General features: G+C 32.1%; 2 protein-coding genes across 8 annotated transcripts in view; one reads left to right on the top strand and one right to left on the bottom strand.

The window, feature by feature from the left end:
* Nucleotides 1–23,363, bottom strand: part of LOC108908713 (orexin receptor type 1-like) — a gene marked incomplete at its 3' end in the record, with an annotated part of 283,301 nt that overhangs the window by 216,796 nt on the left and 43,142 nt on the right. The gene's annotated exons all lie outside the window — the stretch shown is intronic.
* The window catches only part of LOC108908714 (extensin-like), a 127,469-nt gene that overhangs the window by 101,380 nt on the left and 2,726 nt on the right, over nucleotides 1–23,363 (top strand). For all 7 annotated transcript variants that reach the window (XM_018712835.2, XM_018712837.1, XM_018712836.1 and 4 more), the window contains exon 2: nucleotides 7,067–7,225. In XM_018712835.2, the coding sequence (XP_018568351.1) occupies nucleotides 7,067–7,225 (159 nt within the window). The remainder of the gene's footprint in view (nucleotides 1–7,066; nucleotides 7,226–23,363) is intronic.

The raw sequence follows: 23,363 nt of genomic DNA, 5'->3' as shown, positions 1-23,363 counted from the left end.
TTGTGAAGCAGAATGCAACCCACCACAAATTTTAAATTTTAAAGTGCAATTTTCCAATATCTGTTGGTTGAAATTTAAAAAATAAAATAAGACCATTAAATAGAAAATTAAGACCTAAACAATGTCATTTCATCTCCTACTACTTCTTAACAATCCTTTTTGAGCTGTCGTTACACCGTTTTCGGTGTCATAATGAAATGAACTTGTGAAATGTTTATATCCTCTTCGCTAAATTAGTTTTATTACAAAATTATATAAATTCATGACCATATATTGTTAATTTTGAATTACACTGTAGAAATATTTTATTGTAACCTTTGAATGAACAGAAATTGTTATCGCTTATAGCTAAGTTTACTATTCAAATTCAATCAAATGCTAATAGTTACATGTCACATTTTTATCTTAAAAGATTAGTTAAGGATTATTCATTCACGTTATTGAATGAAAAAAAAAAAACAAAAAATATGTTGATATGTGTCTATATTTTATTTTGATCAAGGCATAATATGACGCAAAAGTTTCTTCCCAAATTATTCCCAACGAAATATATTTTTAAACGATTTGCTCGTAATTTATTTAATAATGCGAACCTTTAATTTATGTCAACATTGATTCTATTCAAAACGTATTCACTATAAATTATTGGTAAGTAGATACTTTAAAGGTACTAAGTGAATCCACTAAGTAAAATTATTGAGTACATTTTCACTTAATAAGATCCACTTCTTATTTGTGGAAGGGCGAAATGGGCGTTGACTATTAGACGCCTTCATTATAGCCATCCTTGTCTATCACATGGATTTCTATGGCTTACTTTATCGCTCTCACGTAACTTGTGATGGACCAACGGTACTTTCCTACACTGTATGATATTTGTTTAGAATACACTATGAAAGTTTTGACCAAATATTAACTTAAATATTTTGTTATGAAATGAAGTCCCTCTAATGCAGTTAAACATTTTATATTGCACTGAAACTAGTTGATATACACACTTTTACAATACTATAACTGTATACTGTAGTAAGATAATATATATGTATATCTAAGTCAAGAATAATAAAATTTACTGAAAACCAAAGGTAATTTGTTTATCAGGTTTAATAGCGGTTTCAATTTAATTAAAACACACACAATTTATTATTTATAATCAGATAATTATTTTGTGTGTATAATTTGCATTGCCTATTGAAGATATACAGAGCCTTTATAAATATTTACAAGCCAAGTGACCATCGAACTTAGGCAACCCAACATTGATTGCATTGGTACTGGTAACGAAAATTCCCTAGATCTTGGCGTCACTAATGACTCGTTTACAATGACCAATAACAAACCGTTACGTCTACGCTCAAGATAATGCGATAGCTGATTGGTTGAATAGTATCTCGTGAAAAATTACAACAATCACTGCCGATGAAACAGAACGTTGTGTTTTAATGTAACCTTGATCTTACTATTTTAATAATTTTTAATTTTACCGAAATTTAATGGCCAACATGAAGGAAACAAAATTACTGCTTCACACAAAAGTACTGGTCACGTGGCTTGGAAACATTATGAAGGGTCTGTATTTGTTGAAAATAACAATCCATTCTGCTTCGGGATAAGGGAGCCTCTTTTATGTTTTAAGGGGAAGGTAAAATATATACTAACAAGAAAAAACTACTCTTAAAATGCAAAGTGAGATATAGCCTCCGCAATATTGTACCGAGAAGCAATGTATTGTAGAAAAGGTGTTACTTTTTTGTTATTCCCACTCTCTTGACTGCCCCCTAGTTTGTTTGCTTGTACGCCTACGATTTTCATTCCCGAATAAATAATTCATTTTAAGATTTTTATCTCCTTTGAATTTCAGGTAAAAAAATTTGTTTTCAACTTACTGAAATAGAAAGAATGCTGACTTTACATTTGATAGATAAATTCTGTATATAAAAATGAAAAAATAAGATTTCGGGAACACAGTATCCAAAATGCTTCATAATAGGGTACTATGGTTGTTTAAATATTATCCCCACAGATTATTTTAAGTAGTAATCGTAGTAGTATAAAGACGTTTCTCCAAATATAGAAATTAAATGATCGACATTCTCTATCTCAGTGAATTTAAGATACCTACACTGTAGATAAATCGGTCTGAGTTACAGCAAAAAGGTACGAAGTGAATCCATTGAGTGAAATTGAGTTTTTTCTCAGTAAATATTGGTCATTTTGAAAATTTTCCACATAAAATTTTAGTTGTACTCATACTAATAGGAAAATTTCATTCATTCGGGTGTGGACAGAAATTGATACATTATTGAATGAAATTCAGTGTAAAAAGTCCAATTTTCTTACAGAGTAGTAGAGTTCTCTAGACCAAAAGAGACAAACACTCTTTTAAAATGAATGTTGTATCGAAAATGTTATAGGCGCATGCAAAAAAAGTTATGAAGTGGTAAATGTGATAGATCTCAAAAAAGTAACATCCTATATATTCCAGTAACATACTGATGGCGAAGTAAAGTCTCTAGCTCAAAATGTTTTGGAGTTGAGCCCAGGAATTTCTGCTTTTACGTTGTCTACGTGGTTTAAAGACACCCTGTATATAATATAGCAGTGCATAAAACTGTTCTTAATTTAATTTATAATGTATATTTTTTACTTACGGAATTGTAAAATTTCCGTAATGCATAAAATTATTATTTATTATACACATACTGTATCAATGCATAAATTAATTAAAAAAAATAATACTGAAAAAATTGTAGATAATTTCAACTTTTAGCATCATTAACTTCAGTTTATGAAAATGTGTTATTTAGCACGTTACACGCAAATCCTTATTAATAGTGTGAGTTTTATTTTATAAATCTATTTATCAATAGAGTTGCAAAATGGCTTAAAATCTCATAAAATATCACAATTTATATAAATTTGACCTGATTCTACATCTTTAGATATTTATCGAATAAGATAAAGATTTTATCAACAAAATTATCACAGAGACTCTTCACTAGGTAAAAATTGCTGTGCTGTGTCATGTAAACATTTAACGTTTCTACTTGTCATAATTAATTTCATTTTTTAAATAACATATTTTATATGAAAAATTAATATTTTTTATTTTAAATTTATTCGTCGCCTTAGCATTGGATAAATAGAAACAATTTTTAGGCTTCTTCCTGTAATATACATCAAAAAACATTTTTTGTGGACTTTGGAAATTTTTGTATTCTGTTGCCAAATAATTTGAATTTGACTTCTTTAATTTAAACTTTTTTAACCAAGTTTTTCATTGTATCTACTATTATATTTATGAAAGCTGTTTAATTAATTGGTGTAAATTGGTTTTTAGGTATAATTCAGACATTTATATTTTACCCTAGACCTAGAGAATGAGTGTCATTTACTTCATTAATAAATCTTAAATTTATTTTTATTTTCCTTTCATATAAACACGTCGTCACCTGTCTTGGAAAAATAATTTTTGTAAAAAAATATTTCCTCTCTAAAAATATCGCAAAATTACACTTAGGTGTCGTAAATATATCGATAATGTAAATTTACATTTTGGGTGAATTACACAAAAATTGTAAAATTACATGGTTGATGTAACTTTACTTGTATTATGTAATTTTGCTTTACTTACAATGGCGTCAAAATAATATATGTACATAAAACTTTTATGAGAGTGTATCTTTATGCACCTGTAATTTACATTTTCTTAGTGATATTCATTCTAAATGTTCTAAAATTATTTGCCTATAAATCTTAGTCTTAATTAATACATATTTTAACACATTTAAAAAAAAAATCGAAAATCAATGAACACCTAAGCTCAGAAAACAGCAATCATGCACGAGAAAAGAATAATATTTCATACGACGTTGATATATTTTAAAGAAAATTATTCTTGACATTAATTTAAATAATACATCGAGGATGGAAAATAATTATTATCAATCGTTCTACGTATGGAATATTTATTCCAACGACAGTATACAAATATTAATTCAACAGTCAAAGGTAAACCGGATCTCGTTAAAAAAATGTTTTTGCTTCTAAAGATGAACAAGGCACGTAAAGATGATGGAAGGGCTAATGTATTAATATTCATACCGTTGCGTTGGTCGTTTGATCCTCCTAATTAATGAAATATACTACCTACAATATGATATTACTAAGAGAAGTCTTAAAGCTAGGGACAGGAAATAAATTAGACATCTTCAATTCTATACGATTTCAAATAAAGGATAGGTATAAACTGTACAAAGTTATAACCACGACTTAATTTAAATATTTTTGTTTTTTGCAGAAATACATTAGATATTTTTATTAAACTTGCATAAAAAATATGCCGGTGTTATATGTATAAAAGTTCACATAGTTTCATCTAAATATCTTAAAAACAAAAATAGTGTTAATGAAAACCTATCTTTAAATTATAACATTATAACTTTGTATTAAAAAAAACGTCGTTGATGTACCCTTTATATTAAATTTGCGTCTGAATACAGCGTGATGATAAAGTTTGGAACAAAATTCATAACTTTTATACTGATTGTTAAAAAAACGCCGAAACAGGTCGATTTTGTTCCTGGGAGAGACATCTTTTAAGATGATTCAATTGTATATAGGGTGACCCAGAAAAGCTGGACGGCGGACAATAAATTTGTTTTTTTCTTTCTGAACACCCTGTATATTTTTTCATATTCAGATAAAGCTTTCTCTTACGAATACCGTGATGTAAGGTTTGAGGAGTATATCTCAAATAACAAGCGAGATATTGATAGAAAATGACATTTATTTCAAAAAATAATTTAATGACATTTTTCGTAGAAAAAATTGTACTTAAAAACGAAACAAATGCAAGTATTTAACGAAAAAAAAAAACGAAAAAGTTTGCAAGTTTAGGAATAAAAATTAGGGTTCTTTTTGTTGGCACTCAGGCCACTGATAAAAATTATTAAATTTCGTGTTTTGTTCGCTGCTTAGAAACAAAAACACCACTATTGTAGCGTGACATTTTCACAAATTAGTACGTTATATAACCTTAATAAACTTCGCAAATATATCACTGAATTTTTTGGAGCTTAGAAGGAATGGCACATTTAACTAAATGTGAAAGGATAGACATCTTAATGATGGTTGGATATGGTGATAAGCTACGAACTCATGCGGAAGCATGTGAGCTGTTTAATCAAACACATGCTGACAAACCTCCAATTGCACGATCCACGGTGAGTAAATTGCTCGTCAAGTTTACAGACACTGGATATCTAAGAGATAGGACACGACATTGTCGACCTCAAATCGCTGAAGAAACCAAGTTAAACGTATTGCTGGAAACAACAATGTAGACCAATCATATGTTGTAAAGTTGCTTCGTATAGAAAAGTATCATGGATAAAGTCCAGCTGATACACGCATTAAATGAGGAAGACCCAGACCGCCCGCCAGTTGCACTTTTGTGAACAATTAATGTTACATAAACATAATTTTTTCTGACGAGGCCACATTCTGTTTAAATGACTCAGTACATCGCCATAATTGTAGATATTGGTCAAATGACAATCCCCATTGGGGGCAAGAATTCTAGTCAGCATAAAGGCAAATTAAATGTATAGGTGGTAATCATAGGAATGCGATTTTTAGGTCCTTACTGTTTTGAAGAAAACGTCACTGCTGCTAGATCTTTAGATTTTCTGCGTTTTGAGTTGGTGCCGGCTGTAGCAGTTCTTTTCCCCAACGCTGCAGACGGCGATATACCCCATGAATATATTTGGATTCAACAAGATGGAGGTCCACCTCACTTTGGCTTAGAGATTCGGCAATATTTTGATGATACATTTTCTGAAAGATAATAGGGCGGAGAGGATCTCTTGAGTGGCCCCCGCGTTCCCCCGACTTGACTCCTCTGGATTTTTTCTACGGGGTTATTTAAAATGTAGGGTATACTTTAATCGATTAAACAATTTAGGAGACTTACAACTGAGAATTCGTGCTGAAATGGAAAGAATGAATCAGCCCAGAAATTATTGGGCGTAGTGTGTAAAGTGTTTATACTCACGCCGGTCAGTGCCAATTTGGCTGTTGGTGGAGGACAATTTGAAAATTTACGTTAAATTTCGTTAATTATTTGCACTTGTTTCGTTTCCAAATACAATTTGTTTTATGAAAAATACATTAAATAATTTTTTGAAATAAATGTCATTTTCTCGCAATATATCGCTTGTTATTTGAGATAGACTCATCAAACCTAACATTATTGTATTCGTAAGACAAAACTTTATCTGAATATGAAAAAATATACAGGGTGTTCCATAAGAAAAAACAAATTTATTGGCCGTCCAGATTTTCTGGATCACCCTGTATATAACTGAATCATCTTAAGATGCCCCTCCCGAGAACAAAATCGACCCGTCTCGGCGTTTTTTTTAAAAATCACTCGATACAAAAATTATGAATTTTGTTCCAAACTTTCTCATCACGCTGTATATGTGACATCTCATAAGAAGTGTGTGTCTGTTCTATAATTCAATCGATTGTAGAAATTTCACAAAGTTCCTAATGCCCGCCAGGCAACAATACTATTTTCTCGCTATTTTCACCTCATTCTGTAGGAAAACAACTACTTCGGACCCACTTTACCCAGAAGATCATGTGAATTCCCTGAGATAAAAATGGAATTTGTAGTATCACAGTGATCTCGACATTGTTAACATCCGCAGTACTTGTAGAATATGTTGAAGTAGTATTTATCGAATTGTTCTCCAGCATTTTCAAGCTTCGTGAAATGCACTTTAACCAATATACATCAGATTTTAGTTGCTGGGGACATCTGTTACGATTCGTTGAGCATTTTATTAATTTTCGTGAATGAAATAGAAATTGAAAACAGTATATGATATGTGATAGAATTCGTTCGTAGTTAAATTAAAAAAAATGGATTTTATTGAAAATATAAAATGATGAAGCAACATTGATTTAGGAGTATATTCATTTTCTATAAAATCGAACCAGTTTTCAAATAATCTGTTTTGAAGTAAATGTTACAAAATTCAAATTTGTTTTGTTTCAGATGGAAGAGTGATAGCACAGCCGCCACCACAGGAGCCTGTTAAGCCGTCTCCACCTCCATACAACCCTAACGACTACGACAATCCCCCGCCGTATAATGCCTGTGTCCCGGAAGAACTTCATCAACAACAATATGGAGCAGCAAGTCAGCAGATGTCAGGTAAAAATTAATAAATGCATGCAAGATCTATGTGGATCGCTTTAGGAATTGTAAACAATAGCAACTGACAATAAATAACTTTTCTTCTATCTACAGTATCGAAATACACATACAGTATCGAAATACAATACAATAGAGAAATACAGTATCGTTCGGGCCATTAAGGAAACTGTAACTACAGTCGGTGATTTTGAATAAATTATAAATTGTATTTTCTGCTTTTTGTTTTTTGGTTATTTTATGTCGGCCTATTATTATTATTATATTTATAAAACAAAATTTAGCAAAATTCTCGAATCCACTGATCGTGATCTTAGGTTTGTATAAAACTACAAATGACAGAAGAAAAAAATTAGCATACTTTAAATAAAAACAAAGAGACTAGAACATTATTTGAAATTATTATTGTAGTAGGCATAAACTATTTAAATTTAATAAATGTAGCTTTTTAGTGTTTAAAACAATATATGGCAATAATAACTTAAACAGCACGAAAATGTACATTTTTTATACCACTGTAAAAACGTAATAAATATAAAAGATAAAAGTGACATGTATACAGGGTGTCCCTGAAAAGAATGGACAACGCTTGACTACAGGTTCCTTGGATGAAAAACAAGACTATTTAGCCTAATTTACCTATATACAAAAGTGCACGCCTACTGAGATATAGCCTTCTAAATACAGAACAGATAACCTAGTTTTTTTCAAATAATTTGAAAACTATTTTTCTTAGAAACTTCAAATTTGGTACACTTATTTTTTTATATAAGGGCAATGTAAATGTAGAATTTGGTGAGAATACATATGCAGGATGTTCTATTTCTAGTGCCTGTGCGCCATTGACTATCCCGTAACTTTTTTGTATGTACGCCAATGACGACAGAATTAATATTTTTCAAATTAAGCACTATTTTAGAAGATTTTTTGCCTCTTACAAAATTTTGATATCGTTTATGGATTTCGAGTAAAATTGGTATTTTCTCCAAATTCTATATTTACATTGCCCTTATATAAAAAATAAGTGTACCAAATTTGAAGTTTCTAAGAAAAATAGTATTCAATTTATTTGAAAAAAATAGGTTATCTATTCTATATTTAGAAGGCCATATCTCAGTAGGCGTGCACTTTTATATATAGTTAAGTTAGGCTAAATAGTCTTATTTACATCCAAGGAACCTGTGGTCAAGCGTTGTACATCCTTTTCAGGGACACCCTGTATATCGCTTTGACGTGTGTCCCGTATTAAGCGAGATCCGTAGGGGTGGCCATTTTATGGTAAACAGCCTATATGTATGTACACAAAGGTAACTTTTTTATCTATCCTGAATATATCTGGAGACAATTTGGGATCACTTTGTATATGTTTGAAAAAATGCCTTCAAAATATTTACATAATGTTATATTTTCCTTAAATCAGAAAGAGCCTGTCAACAAAATTTTAAAGACTGGTAACCACAAAATCTCTTGTAATATGCTTTGTTTAGACTCTATTGTGATTGTACTGCGAGAAACACATACACCTTTTTAATTACCACTTAAGTAGGAGATAAGTAGGTACATGATAAAGTGACGCCTTATGTACGTCATTTAAATTCACCAGTTAAAATTATATTCAGTGGTCTATTAATAGTTACTTAATTGTTTTATTTGCTTAATGTATATATAAAAAAGATAACAGAGATGTGTAATTATGACAATAAAATAATTTCAACTCAATTAATGTTATAGTTTAAATTAATTAAATCTAAATGTAAATATAATTATACAGTTAATGCACACGATCACAATCTTGCAATAAATGCAAATTATCAAAGTACGCCTCTTAATAATTCAAACAAGTCTACGTGTAATCTCTTAGCATACAAGGTGGCTAGTTTTTTACGTGCCATCATAAATAATAAGATGTAAGTTACTTCATGTGCGTGAAAGCAAAATAAAGAAATCGAGAATGTTATTAATTATGAGGAAAATAGAAAAAGAAGGGAAGTGTCTCTTCCAAAATTCGTATACTATTTACCACAATATATAATTACGCCAACCAGACATTTTTTTATGTTAGAAGACAACTGCATCCAAATACAGATATTGTAACCCCCAGCTGATAATGTGGAAGGTTTATATGATATTTTTGCCAGAATATCTAATGAAACGAATTTAGGAATTGAATTGTTCTTCCAAAGAATATCCAGTAAGTTGTCATTAAGTACTTAATTATAATTTAATTTAATTATTATAATAATTTCTCAGTATTTTTTCACGTCCGCATTTATTATTTTTTTTTAACATAAATCAAACCTTAACATGCTATTTTATTATTGTCAGGAAAAAATTCAAATTTACATACTATTAATATTGCAGAAATCCAAAATAACCTACATACATAAAAATGGAAAATTGATTATCGCATATGAAAAACATTAGATTTATAAATTTCTTTTGCCCATTTGAATTTCCTCTTCTTTTTGTAGGGAGTGGTTTTTAGGATTATATTAGATTTGCTGAAATATTAGCAACATAAGTCAAGTCGAATTACACAGGCTTTTAGTGATAACGAACCCCTGTGTCTCCGTCACTGGTTGACATATTTGTATGTATAGAATGTTTCTATAATATTGTGAAAAACTTGAATGGGCGATTCCTTACCAAAAAATAAGGGGGATCTTCTGTATAAACGTATTTCCAAGAACGTTGAATCTCAGTTGGAAAAACATAGAAGTATTTTGAATATTACTTAATCTTATCAAAAGCTTTTCTACACTGATATTTTTAATCATCTCGTACTCTCGAAAGGGGTTGAAAACTGCAATCCTTAATGTTTTCTTCGTTATATATTTTTAGTAAACTGAAAATTTGCAATTAAAAAAAAATCTATTTAAAATCTTGGCTTACTTAGAAACTTCCCCGAACTTCCCCGTCTCTTATATTTTTTTACTAAACTCTTTAGTACATGCATTATAAATAAACAAACATTAAAATTAGTCAGTGTACGGATTAGTATATATTTTAGACTGACAAGAACTTTCTTTTTTACCACACTCTTTTTCTAAATTATTCAGTAGGAATTTGCGAAAACACTACATTACTGGCAACAGACAACTATTGAGTGTCAATGACAATATTGTCTTTCAAGTTATTTAGTACGTACAAACAAAAGATGTTTTCGTGTACAATATGCACTCTTTAAATTGATTACTTCACACTTCAGTTGAATAAGGCTAAGGTTCTAACATTGGGATATTATACTTGACTAGAGACATCTTGACAGACAATGCAGTGTTGGCCGGTGCGTTGTCCTGATAAAGAACCCATGACTTTTTCCACAATTCGGGTCTTTTTTCTGATTTTGTTCATGGAGTTTAGCAAGAACCTCGTGGTAGTAATGCTGATTAACAGTTTGACCTTCAAGAACCCAGTGAAGGTACACAATCCCACGGATATAGAAGAAAAAACAATCGTCATTGCTTTGAATTTTGATTTGCTCGTTCAAGATTCAGCGCGTGCGTCATTCGTCTGTAGTACCATCAGTTTCGTTATTTTATAGCCAAACCTGATATACTTAACGAAATTGTAGATCGTCTTACAATAAGCACTACACACACACATTACATACTAGCAACAACAGTTTAGAAGATTGTTAAAAATGAACTTTTGTACCTCTACAGTGTATCGAGACTTTCACTCGATAATATTCCACGTAGAGTGGATCTATATCGATGGATGAAAGGAACAATACTTGAGTTTTTGCACAAATACTTTTTATCGATAAGCCCAGGGATGCCAAAGGAATTTCATATGGACTTATTAAAGCCTGCAACATTCTCTCCTAATATGTGGTTGAAAAATGTCACTCTGATTGTCCCATTCTTTCCTCCGTGTACGTTGACTGCTGAAATTTGTTACATATTGCTTCAAGAGGATCTATCGTTAATGCTTGAAGAAGTTTCTATTTTGTTAAGACAAAAAAGCCATTTCGCTTTGGTTGCCTATCCAAAATGTTGAATAGGTAGAGGAGGAATGCCACCATAGCCTCCACGGTGCTCAGACTTAAGCCCTCTCGATTTATTTTTCTCTGTAGGAGGAATTATGAAACCACATTATCGCGACTTGTGGGACAATTCGACAGACTTGTATATTAATTATATTTATTATTGTATATAATTCTTATTCCTATTTGAAAAAATATACGATTTATTAGTTATAAAGCAGTTCGACTGTGACTTTCACGTTTTCGTAACCGTGTACCTTTAAACCTATACGAACTATGAACTTTTGTTAAGGGTCTTAACTCTGCATCGTTTGACATTACAGATCTGCATCTCGCCATATTTTAGCAGATTGAGTAGTAATCATTATTAATGAATCGTATGCTACCTTAAAGTGAATTCCAAGCCACCTGAACGCTCTTAGTGCTACCAGAATGAAATTTAAATTAATGAACGTGTATAAGAGAAATAGAGAGAGAAAGCAAGTTATGTGGTTTAGGTATTCTGAAACTTTCCTAAGATGCTAAATCAATCTTTCAGTTCTCCTGTATTTGCAGATTCAAATATTCAGGGCAACACAAATTTGCAAGTAGCAAGTGCCATGGATTTTAATAAATAAATACATACGTATACGCCGGGAGTTCAGGAAGTTCCGACATTAAAGGCAATTGATGAAATACTTCTAGAGTTCTGCGATGTGAAGAAATTGTGTGTCTTTTATTTAGAAAATTCGAATCTTTTTCACCATGAAAGTTCACTTTGTGAGCATATATTCCCTAAAAAAACGGCACATTAATTTTCACCAACCGCCACTGATATTAGACAAGGCGAAAACCTCGCATTCGTGGGAGAAATTTTCCGACTTGATTTTTTTTGCATATTCAGATTCGTGAGATGTTCCTTAATATGAATCAAGATGATGCCGGCCGGAAATCTGGTGCCCATTTATTTAAACAAAATTTTTTTAAACAAATTATAAAAATTAGTTTTTTCACTCCGGAAAAGATACTGAAGAGTTTTTGGGACTCTCATTATTTTAAAGTCTTGTTTTTTAATTGTGAATAATGCGCTATGAGCCGCGCGCGCGTCTCTAATACGTAAATTTATTACAATGATCCATTAGCCAAAGACTTAGTTAAACATTGTAAATGTACAAAAAACTGTAAAACTAAAGCTTGTTCTTGTAGGAAAAACTATGTCACCTGTATACCTTTATGTGGTTGTAAGGTAGAACAGTGTGATAATTATTATGATTAAATAAATGTTCTTTAATAAAAATCAAATGTATTTGATACTATTGCCCTTTTATTTATTTTTCTGCACTCTATTCGTACAATTTTGAATTAATTAAATAAAATTATTATGATTTATGAAATTTAAATACTCAATTTTTTCATTATTTGATGAGTAGTAATAGTACTTATAATGCTAAATTCAAAGAACATAAGCATAAACAAGGTTTTAGAATAATGCGAAACCCAAGAACTCTTCAGCATCTTGTAGGAGGATGTTTAAACTTTAATTTAGGTACCTGGCAACATCAAAAATAGCAATTTTTAACCCGGAAATCGGCCGTTGAAAATCGTTATTTTCGAATTTTTAGCAAATGAAATTGTTTATAACTTTAAAATTATCAATTTTAGAGGCATAGTGCATAGGAACATTTTTATTTATAATGTGCCAAAAAACCTAAAAAACTTCCGTTCCGGAGTGAAAAAACCAATTTTTACAATTTGTTTAAACAAAGTTTGTTTAAATAAATTGGCACCAGATTTCCGGCCGGTATCATATTGATTCATGTTAAGGAACATCTCACGAATCCGAATATGCAAAAAAATCGAGTCGGAAAATTTATCCCACGAATGCGAGGTTTTCGCCTGGTCTATATTATAAGCGGTAACAATTATTATCGTTAATTTGCTAAATGACAACAGGTGTTTACTTTAATTGTGTAAAAATAAATCTCATGTTATATATTTTTAATCCAAGATTATAGGATAACTACGTACCTATACGTAATAGGTACAGTTTTCAGATAATTGATAAGTTAATTTGTTAGTATCTAATAAAAATAATCTTACTACCTAAAATAGTTGTGGTACATGCTTACGCAGTTTTTGGAATATTGTTTACATAATATGTTAATTAGCGTGATTATAAGATATTGAGTAATGTAGAAAGAAACGTCTTTTTTTCTTAAATATTTCTTTTTCAAAATTGAACTAATCATTTCACTGAATCGAATGTAAAATTCTTTTCAAAAACGATGATATGGCAATGGTAAAATGTAATTGATGAATTGAATTCTTTTATATTTTGAGAATAGTTCTTGACAAATGCCTCTTGGGCATACCCTCAGCCTCTTGTATCATTCTACAATGGACACACAAACATCCAGGTACAAATCTACGGCGAGATTTGAACTAATAACTGAATTACCGAGACCGAAACAATCGAAATCTGGAGTGCGTCCAAAGACAACCACAACCCGTAACGTACATACACGTACTACACTTTAGGTGAGATATAAAATGTAAAAAACATTGCACATAATTAAATAGTACACCTATTGTTAGTCAAATTTTATTACGGATTTTGTAATAGGTGAAAACCTTAAATATTTAATCTTCAAAAAATGTCGTTTTATTTAATTAAATATAATTACAAAATATTGTAAACATTACTAAGAGGGAATCTTCCATTTTACTGCACCAAAACACAATTGTTTATGTAATTATTGCCACCCCATACTCTTCGGTAGACCAAGATTCATATACGATTCCATCGTACAAAGATAATTTTATATCTTATTCGATTCAGTTGAATCTTCGAATCCGTGAATATATTTCTAGTAAGTATAGTATGTTCTTCGTCATCATCGTTCATACAATTATTTATAACGCTAAAGTGGTAATATAAATGTTAGCTTTTTATATGTTTACCATATCTGCACGATTAGGCGGTTTCAGATGACACAAGCCAACATAAATATTTACAAATACTGTAATTACCTTGGTAGCACAATCGTGTGCAATTCTAATACAAGTTGTTTCAAGTTTACTTGAGATAGCCAAATTGTGTCAGATTATTTTGTATCTATTGCTGAAATTTATATCGTTTCTTATGCAAGATGCTTTTACAATACTTGCACCAGACTTAACCAAAAGTACTTGAGTCCAAAGGGGTGAATATAAATCAAGTGTAAATCAAGTACAATATGTCTTACTTACTTAATTCTAATGTAAATCTGTACCATAGTCACTTGCTTTAATTTACCCCTTTGTGTTGAAGTGCCCTGAATCAAATCCATTGAAAGCTTTGATCAAGACAATTGCACAATGAATCTTGCAGTAAATCTGATGCTGATTTCAGCAGTAGGTACACAGCAGTCTTGTATAAGTGTCTTGTGCAAGATTTTGCTACCAGGGAAATGAACGTCATAGCGCACGGTAACTGCGTCTCTTAAATTTACCATGAAATAGTTCCTAAAGTTTCATGCTGTTCAATGGTAGTGTATCGTTAGTTACAGTCCGTACGATTTTGTTGAGATAGAATTCCAAGAAGACCCCTGGGTCACTATCTTGGAATTAACCGCATCCAACACCCGAGGTAATGTCTTTCTACCTCGGGTGTGAAAATGTTAAAATTTCAAGGCACGCCACTGCATCGGTAAATTGCCGCAAAATAATAATTCCGAAATGCACCATTTTTATGGACAAGGCCTACGTGGCCATTATTAAAAAACATACTTAACTTTGCAAATAACTAAAATAATTGTTTTATAGTTTTTTCTGCATCAAATTGAATAAATCAATGCATAAAAGTTAATGTTAAGTTATAACAATATTTAATTAACACATCTACATTTCAAAGTATCGTTCGAGATTTGGAAGTTGTATTTAAAGCGCGTACACTAGTCGTAGCTACCTACCTACACTCTAATAACGAACTGTGCTAGTGGAAGAACGAGTAAATCTACATCAATCTAAAAGAGTGTATTATTAAGATCATAAAAACAACGAGTTACGTGGGAGAAACTATTATTTTTTTTCGTAAAAGCTATATATGTACATCTACTGGAAATCTGCTAAAATTAATTATTTAGTGATGCATCCTTTGCCGCAATTAAAGCTTTTATGTCTCGTGTCATGCTCTCTATACATACTTTACAATTCTGTTGGAGTTCGACGTTGTGATGCCATTCTCTGATGAGAGTTTCAGCCAATTGGTGCTTGGTGGTGATCACCTCATTAGCAATCGTCCGTTTGGTGAGTCCCCACATGTTCTCTATTGGGTTCATACCCAGTCAAGACAAAATGGTAATGTTTTTTCGGCCAGGAACACACTAACACTCCTGGCTTTGTGGCTCGGTGCCGAATCGTGCATAAAAATGAACTCGGCATCACCAGGGAACCATTCTTCGATATGTGGCAGTAACCGGATTTTTTGTACTCGCTTGTACGGATCCTGCCTCATGATCCCCTCCACGATGTATGGGCGTCTTATGCCCTTTGCTAAAATCACAGACCATACCATGACACCAACCGGGTATTTAACCATCACCACAAGGCAGTCTGGATGGAACTGCTCTCTCCAAGACGTCATCGGAGAAATGAAGTTTTGTCGACCAAAATTTGAAACGCTGATTCGTCGGAATACATATTGAGATAATCACAAAAAAATCTTTATTAACACTATTTTAATTGGTTGTTCTCATTCGAATGCAGTCAGCAACAGTCATATTCTGGAGTTATTGGGACCATTGCAGCCGCATCTTCTTCATAACCTCAATCAGAGATGGTTTTTGGGTCGACAACGACCGATCAGGTTTTCTTCTGCCAATCACCTTCGGACAGTCATTTGGGAAATTACAATTCCTTCGTTGTTTATCATAGTAATTCTATACGAAATACCAATATCGTTTTGATAATTTGTAACACGAAAAACTTGAAAAACGATTCAGAAATATTTTTTAGCATCTCACTGTAACAAAAATTTTTAACAAATTACCACCATATGAAGAGTAACCTCACTTATCTGATAAATGATGCAGAATATCAGGTTGCCACTCAACAAAAATATTAATAACAGTACCAGCTGCAATACAAAATAAAAAACCTTGTGAAGATCTATTTGTTTTTTCAAAAAAAGAAATTGAACCAGAAACTTTATAAATATGAGTACTGTCTCTAATAATTTGGCCACCTACTGTATATGCTGAAGATATTATTTATATTTGCCTTTGCTACGCCTGTATTGTGTTAGATCTGAGGTATTTAATTCATTTCAAAATATTACGGGAAACTCAACTAGACTACGGTGTACCATCCTACCGTGTTCTATGTTCAATTTCCAGCCGGTTTCATATTGAAATATATGCTGTGCCGTCTTATCTATAAAGTTTTATTAAAGACTGTCCACCAATATACAGGGGTAACTTTGAGAGAACGTCATATTTTTACAGAGGCTTCCTTTGGCTTTTAGAAACATGTATCAATAGTTTTATTTTTCAAATTCGGTCGTGACTTCTTTATTTTATACTTTTTTCGTAGTTTTGTTTCCCCGCCGTTGGACAAGTTAGTGTAACTTTAAACTATGGCGCGCTTTAATTGTAGAGTATACAGAATTGGGAACTGGGCTGTGCATTGTTGTCAAATAGTATTTTTAAAGGAAAGTTTATTAAAAAGTAAATTTTCACACCACTCCCCGTGAGGTGGCACGTTACTTTTGTTGAGTGGGTGTTCGTCACGAGTTCTATTAAAACACACAAAAATAAATAAATAATCTATTTACTCGCCTGATTTTTATAACAAAACACCGAAGATTTTGTGGCAAATCTTCGAGTACTGGTACCAGGATCCTCTTCCACGGTGTTTAAATTTTCTGGTTCAAAGATCCCATAGTCTGTTAAATGTTGTACCTTTTCTTATTCCTGACAAAAAGTATGCTCCAACCATGTCGACTTTTTCTTGATTCATATACATGCATTTTCATAATACAAACAAAACAATGCAAACATTTGAAACTAAAACAAAATTTCACTGTATCGTCACTGAACACTGAAATAAATAACTTTATATTATACACTTACACCACATAATGGCACTTTATGTACAACATTCACCAAACCGATAGAGTCGAAGACTAAACAAATATGTAACCAAACAGTGCCCTTCCTGTTTTACATTAGGTGCGAGGACAGTCGGCTTATCCACGTCTTCAAAGGCATACCGCAACCGAACACACGTCCATAATAACATAGAAAAAAATATGTTGACTATAAAATAACAAGTCTTTGTAATATTAAATTAATCTGTTTTCACAATATTATTTTTAATTAGTTTTGTTGTCTAACAGTTGATTAAAAAATATATTTACAATTAGTAACGTGTCTAGATACCAATACTTGTTAGGTGTATGTTTTCATGTGGAGCTTATTTACAAGTAATGATTAGATTACCTTACGGGTGTGGTACGTAAACATGTAGTTAGACTGTCAGAGGCAACAATGGGCAGATGAGATGTGATCGGGGTTCCTGGCAACCACTCGTGATATGTAACAAACAAGTACTGCTGTATGTTCTTAATACGTAACTAATTATGGTTTACACTCACCGGGGGCGCCCCGCCCCGTCCTTCGCTGTCCTATTTGGAGGTCTCTAGAATAAGCATCCCGATGTAGGTTGTGCATGCATCTGGAACACCTGTAATCAAAACTACACACATACACTCACTTCTTTTATCCTCGTATCTCTCGGCTCAGCCCCTGGATACGGCGCCCCTTGGCTAATGCCCTCGGCCTCACCATTCATTCTCGTATCACTCGGCTCAGCCCCTGGATACGGCGCCCCTGGGCCACGACTACCTCTCGGCCTTACCATTTACCATTCGTTCAGTAGTAACACAATAACAACAATAACACCTGATTTATAGAGACAGATCTGCCCTAATGACGTACGTTAATTAGTAGTATATTAATAAGTAATGGCTGCGAACGTATTCACTAGACTGCTGAAATAAGACTATCGTCTCTACCGCTGGAACCCAGAATCACACCGTCAGCTGAATCTACATAAAATAATAACGCTATGAAATACAACCAATCATTTATTAAGAACTAAGCCCAGTTATTCACTTATTTGTTCATTTAGTTCTTTTCTAGTAAAACAGCTCCTAACATACTAGTTAATATTTAATAAATCATGTATACATTTTTGTTATTTTGTTTTTTTTTTGAAAACGATAGAATGTTTTGTTTTTAATGTTCAGCGCTTCGATCACAGTGATACGGTGACTTTAAAATAACACCTTGCTAATTGTGAGGTATACAAATGCAAACTGTTTAACTAAATTATTATTCATTGTCACAGCCCAAAATGACCGGTAATCTTCCACAAGCTAGTACAACACAGTTTTCAGTGTACGACTTTAGTCAGTACCGCACATTTGTTACTTGTTCGAATCACCTAATCTACTTTGCTTTACAAGTCCCTTCCAGCGAAATTTATGTAGAGTATTTGTCACTATTTGAAATCCTAATAAATTTTACAAATCACGTTAAACCCTCGATTAGATGGCATCGATTAGACATTTTTGTTTCTCTTTCGAGTTTCTTATCTCTGTATTTAATGGTGTGTAGTTGATTCCGTCGTTCAAATTTAAAAGCGGGAGAAGTTTGAAAGACGTGAATTATTACTCCCTCCGCGGATGCTTGAGGGCAATAACAATTAGAGTAATCTGCTTGGAGCTTGGAATGGTAAGATGGTTTATATGTCAATGTCTAGAGCGTGCCAAATCCGTAGTTTTAGCCTAAAATAAATTGAAAATTTTCAACATATTTTTATTCCATATTTTTTCTTGGTTTATATAGTAATAAGTTTCCCACTTGTTCAAACTCGGAAGAAATTAGACTTTTCTGGACTTGTTACAAAATATACTTTGAAGTATAGCTTCAAAATCTAAAAAAACATTTCCTAAAACTTTTGTTCCTACCATTTTCTTCTAAATACGAATGTAAAGGATTTTGTTTTTGTTCCTTTTTTGAATGATACAGTGTCAAAATTTTATCACTAGAGATCGTAAATGTTAGAGGGGCTGCAATGTGGTTGGCTGTAGGCCGGGTTTTCTTTTATGTAATTTTATTCGAACAAAAAGTGAAACAACTGTTTCCTTCTTATAACTGCACTCTTTACCAGAATATATGTGTTTATTTTTCTACACTAAACGCTTCACATGGAACTTACCATAAAATATATAGGTATATAGTACGTACGTAACTACCAGAAAAATAAAGAAAATATTCGTTTCTTACTTATTAGGAAAGCGAATGCAGAAAATAATTAACAGTTGTAAGTGTTCTGGATTGATCGTTTCTGGCGATCAGTAAATACCCATTTCAAAAACGAAAATAACGGTTGAAAATTTAGGTCGAAGCTATACAGTCGAAATAATTCTAGAGGCTATTTTTACTAATGGTGCCAAAACATCTGCCACTTCACATTTTAGTAACCCCACTATCCGCGTTATTAACATGTACGTATCTGCCTCTGATCTGAAGTTTTGCACCGATCAATTTATTCGATACGTATCTAACGGCACCTGCCCTGTCAGCCTGGCGTGCCGGTGAACAATTCAGATTTTTTTGCTAAGGGACGTTGGCTGTGAATTTCATTGTTGTTTCTGCTTGTGTGAGTAAGTTTGACGCTTTACTTGGTCGAGTGTTTGGCACGTGTTTTTATGGCAGTAAGTAACATTGTGTATTGTGAACATACAGCGGCACACGCCTTGACCACAGATTTAGCCTAAATATGTGATACATGGCATGCAATTTGTGGTAAACTAGGATTCCTGAATTGATCCTTTCGTTGTATAGGGTCGTAGTACTCGTAGTTTAATATATGAATAAGTGAAATTTAAAAATTAGATTGATGTAAGCGATTGGCCATAATAAGCGGAGTTGCTAAAAGCAGACTAACGTCCATATTTTTTCTATATGAAATAAAAGACAGAGATGAAAGTATGCCGCAATAAGCCGTCAGTCATAAAAGGTGAAGTTGTAATAAACAAAATTCACTGTATTTCTATTATTTCGTGTGTTCAAGGTAGTAGGTATATATAAAATACTTGCAAAAAGAAACAATTTATTTTTTAAGCACTGATCTTTGAATTCAGTATTACAAAATCATTTCAATATAACAAGAGTCATAATAGCTTTTCTTATTGCTCAGATGGGTTCTTTTTTTTTCAATATATCCCAAACCATATTTCGTACGAAAAAAAAAAGAATAAATAACGAATCCGTTTCAGCATTTAGAAAGCTGACATTAACAAATTTCTTCCATGTCGATTTTGACAGATTGATATAATTTGCAACTAAGTCTGCTCAACTTATGCCGCAATTTTCTTAATTATAAAGTAACTAAAACAGAAATCGACATCATTAACTTTTCAGTTTGCATGCAAGCAATTAAAAGAGACAACTGTAATATCTTAAATGTTCACATTAGTTACTTCCAGACTTCAAAGATTAGAAAAATATTTAATTGCGATTTGGCGTGATAAAGGGCATTCTAGTATGCCAAAGTTTTGCCTTGTGGGATATTACATGAAATGCGATCCTATAAAAGCAATCAGCCATTAAAAGAAGAGAGGGGCGTTTAAAGAGATGACAAATTATTTCAAAGACCGAGATTTTATCCGTGTCAACCATTCATTCCATTATTGAATTGAAAAAAAAAATTAATGGATGAGGTCTACTTTCGAGCAATTCCTGTTGCAAGTCTGTTGAAATGGAAGCCATGTAACCTTCATATACGAATGTTTCCATAATATAACTTCAGAGCACTAGTCCAGTAGTGCTTTTTGGAGAATTTGAAAGTACAAGGTATTTATATTTAAAAGAAATATCATATTTAATTACAATCTGACATAAATAAGTTTGCAGCTCCGCCCACAAATGCCCACTAGATACGGTAAGGGATCGCTCCAGGCAACCACCAGTACAAATTGCCGCTCCTACGTCGTATTCCTTCTAGACAAATGCGTTCTTTCTCAATATCGCGCAGCTCAGAAACGTAAACTTATTTGCAAATATATTTGCAAATCTAAGGGAGTTCTGGAAATTACTGCAGGCGTAGTTCATCTCATAAAAATAATGGAACATGGTACATTTCTGAAAACTCAATATTAACGGTGTTACATAACCTCAAAATTTGTAATTTATAATATGCATTAACTTTTTTGTTAAGCACTTTTTTTAAATTTGGTACACATATTATTGATAACAAGCTGTACCTATGGAAAAAATGAAAACGTACCTGTTTGGGACAATATTATATTCAAATCCCAATAGGTTTATTGTTCTTAAGTTTATATTAACTTACTTAATGCAATTAAACGAGATTTAATAGATTACCTACTTCAGTTAATAATAGACAAATAACTCTTAAAGACACGATTAAAAAAATGCTTCAATAAATTTCAGTTTATTTTCTAATTCATTTTTCAAAAGTCGTAGAAATATCGGTATTATATCATAAGTCTCCTAAAATCGTCAAATGAATTTTAATATCGTAATTTTTTTAATTGCAAATTTGCAAAAGATTGTCATATTTAAATATTTGCTTACATTTGTTTATTAAGAATATTGTCCAAGAATTTTTTATTTTTAAACTGTAGAAAATAATATTTACTCCAGAACTGATTGTCAGAAAATAATTTTTTTTTGTTCATATATATACGTACTTAGAAATAAATTAAAAATAAAAGTACTACCTTCTAGTGACGAAATTTGAGTGAATATTGGACTAAAACTAAAGTAAGCAATTTCAAACAAAACGTTTCATATGAAAATGCATCCACAAGCTACCTGTTGTTAAGGTGTACGGTATTACAGTTTGAAGAAAAAATACTTTTTTGAAATGGCAACATATTACAGAAACAATTTAAGTTTTCATTTTTGATTTATTTATAAATATATACATGATGTTAAGCAATGTTCTTCGATACCAAAAATCTAGATATACAAGATAAGTAATTTCATAAACAAAATTAACTGATGATATTGTGGGAAATAACTTAGATATTGCTAGTAGTCCAGGAAATATAAAGTTGGACGCGACTTTTTTTTTCGGCAAGTTGAATTTATCACTACATAAGTTATATACAGAAGAAGTTTATTTATGACTTTTGAATTAAACATTTATAAACTGCGTTATTATTACCAGAAAGTTTTGGCATCGCATCCTCTCATTCCTTATCACTGTCTAATAACTCACACGAAATCTGGAATCGGTAAGTTGAATAGTTTACAAGTTATGGCCTTAGAAACAAATTAACTAATTATTATTAGTCTGGACGATCCCGAAGATCTTCCACAATCGCACTGATTTTTTTTTCAAGGTAGATTCCATAATAATACGTTAAAATCTATCATTTTTTTTGTTTTAATTTCAAATTTGCAACCTAGATTTTTTTTTATTTCTTAGCCTTAGTTGCAAACGACGCACGAGCGTGATATAACGAGCGTTCAAATAAAAACGTGGTCGAAGTTGACTCTGACACATTGGACGTAGGGAGTAGCTTATAGCGACCAACTTAATCTCATTTCTCAACGAGCTGTATAGTAGCTGTCACTTTCAATAACATTAATGACTATATAACTTTATTTTAAAGAATAATCGTGATAACAATAACAAACAATTAAAGGAGCTGCGGAAAGTGTCCCCTTCCTTGTTATAACAATAAATTAAAGCAGCTGCTGAAAGTGTCCCCCTCCTTGTTCCAAGCACTTTTCACACCTGTTCCTCAAAGAATTAAAGACATTTTCTAAGATGCTCGGGGTATTGTTAATTTCACGAATCTTGTCTATAAGTCGAGCCTGCAGATGGTTTAAATCAGGAATAGGCAGTTCAAAAATAGTGTTTTTAAGGTAAGGCCACAAAAAGAAATCACACGGCGTAATATCACATGACCTCGGTGGAAATTCATGTTCAGCATTGAGACTTATTAGTCGATTTTGGAAAACTTCCCTCAACATATTCATCGTCTCGCCTGCCGTATGTGCCCTTGCGCCATCTTGTTGAAAGTAAAAGTTTGTAATTTCGTTTTCTTCCAGCTGGTTAACAAAAGGAGCGATAATTTCTTCTCTATAC

The sequence above is a fragment of the Anoplophora glabripennis genome, unplaced genomic scaffold (genome assembly GCF_000390285.2).
Source record: "Anoplophora glabripennis isolate ALB-LARVAE unplaced genomic scaffold, Agla_2.0 scaffold374, whole genome shotgun sequence".
In the NCBI taxonomy this organism is placed as follows: Eukaryota; Metazoa; Arthropoda; class Insecta; order Coleoptera; family Cerambycidae; genus Anoplophora; species Anoplophora glabripennis.
The sequence above is the reverse complement of the archived record's forward strand: the minus strand, read 5'-3'. Positions and strand labels throughout refer to the sequence as shown.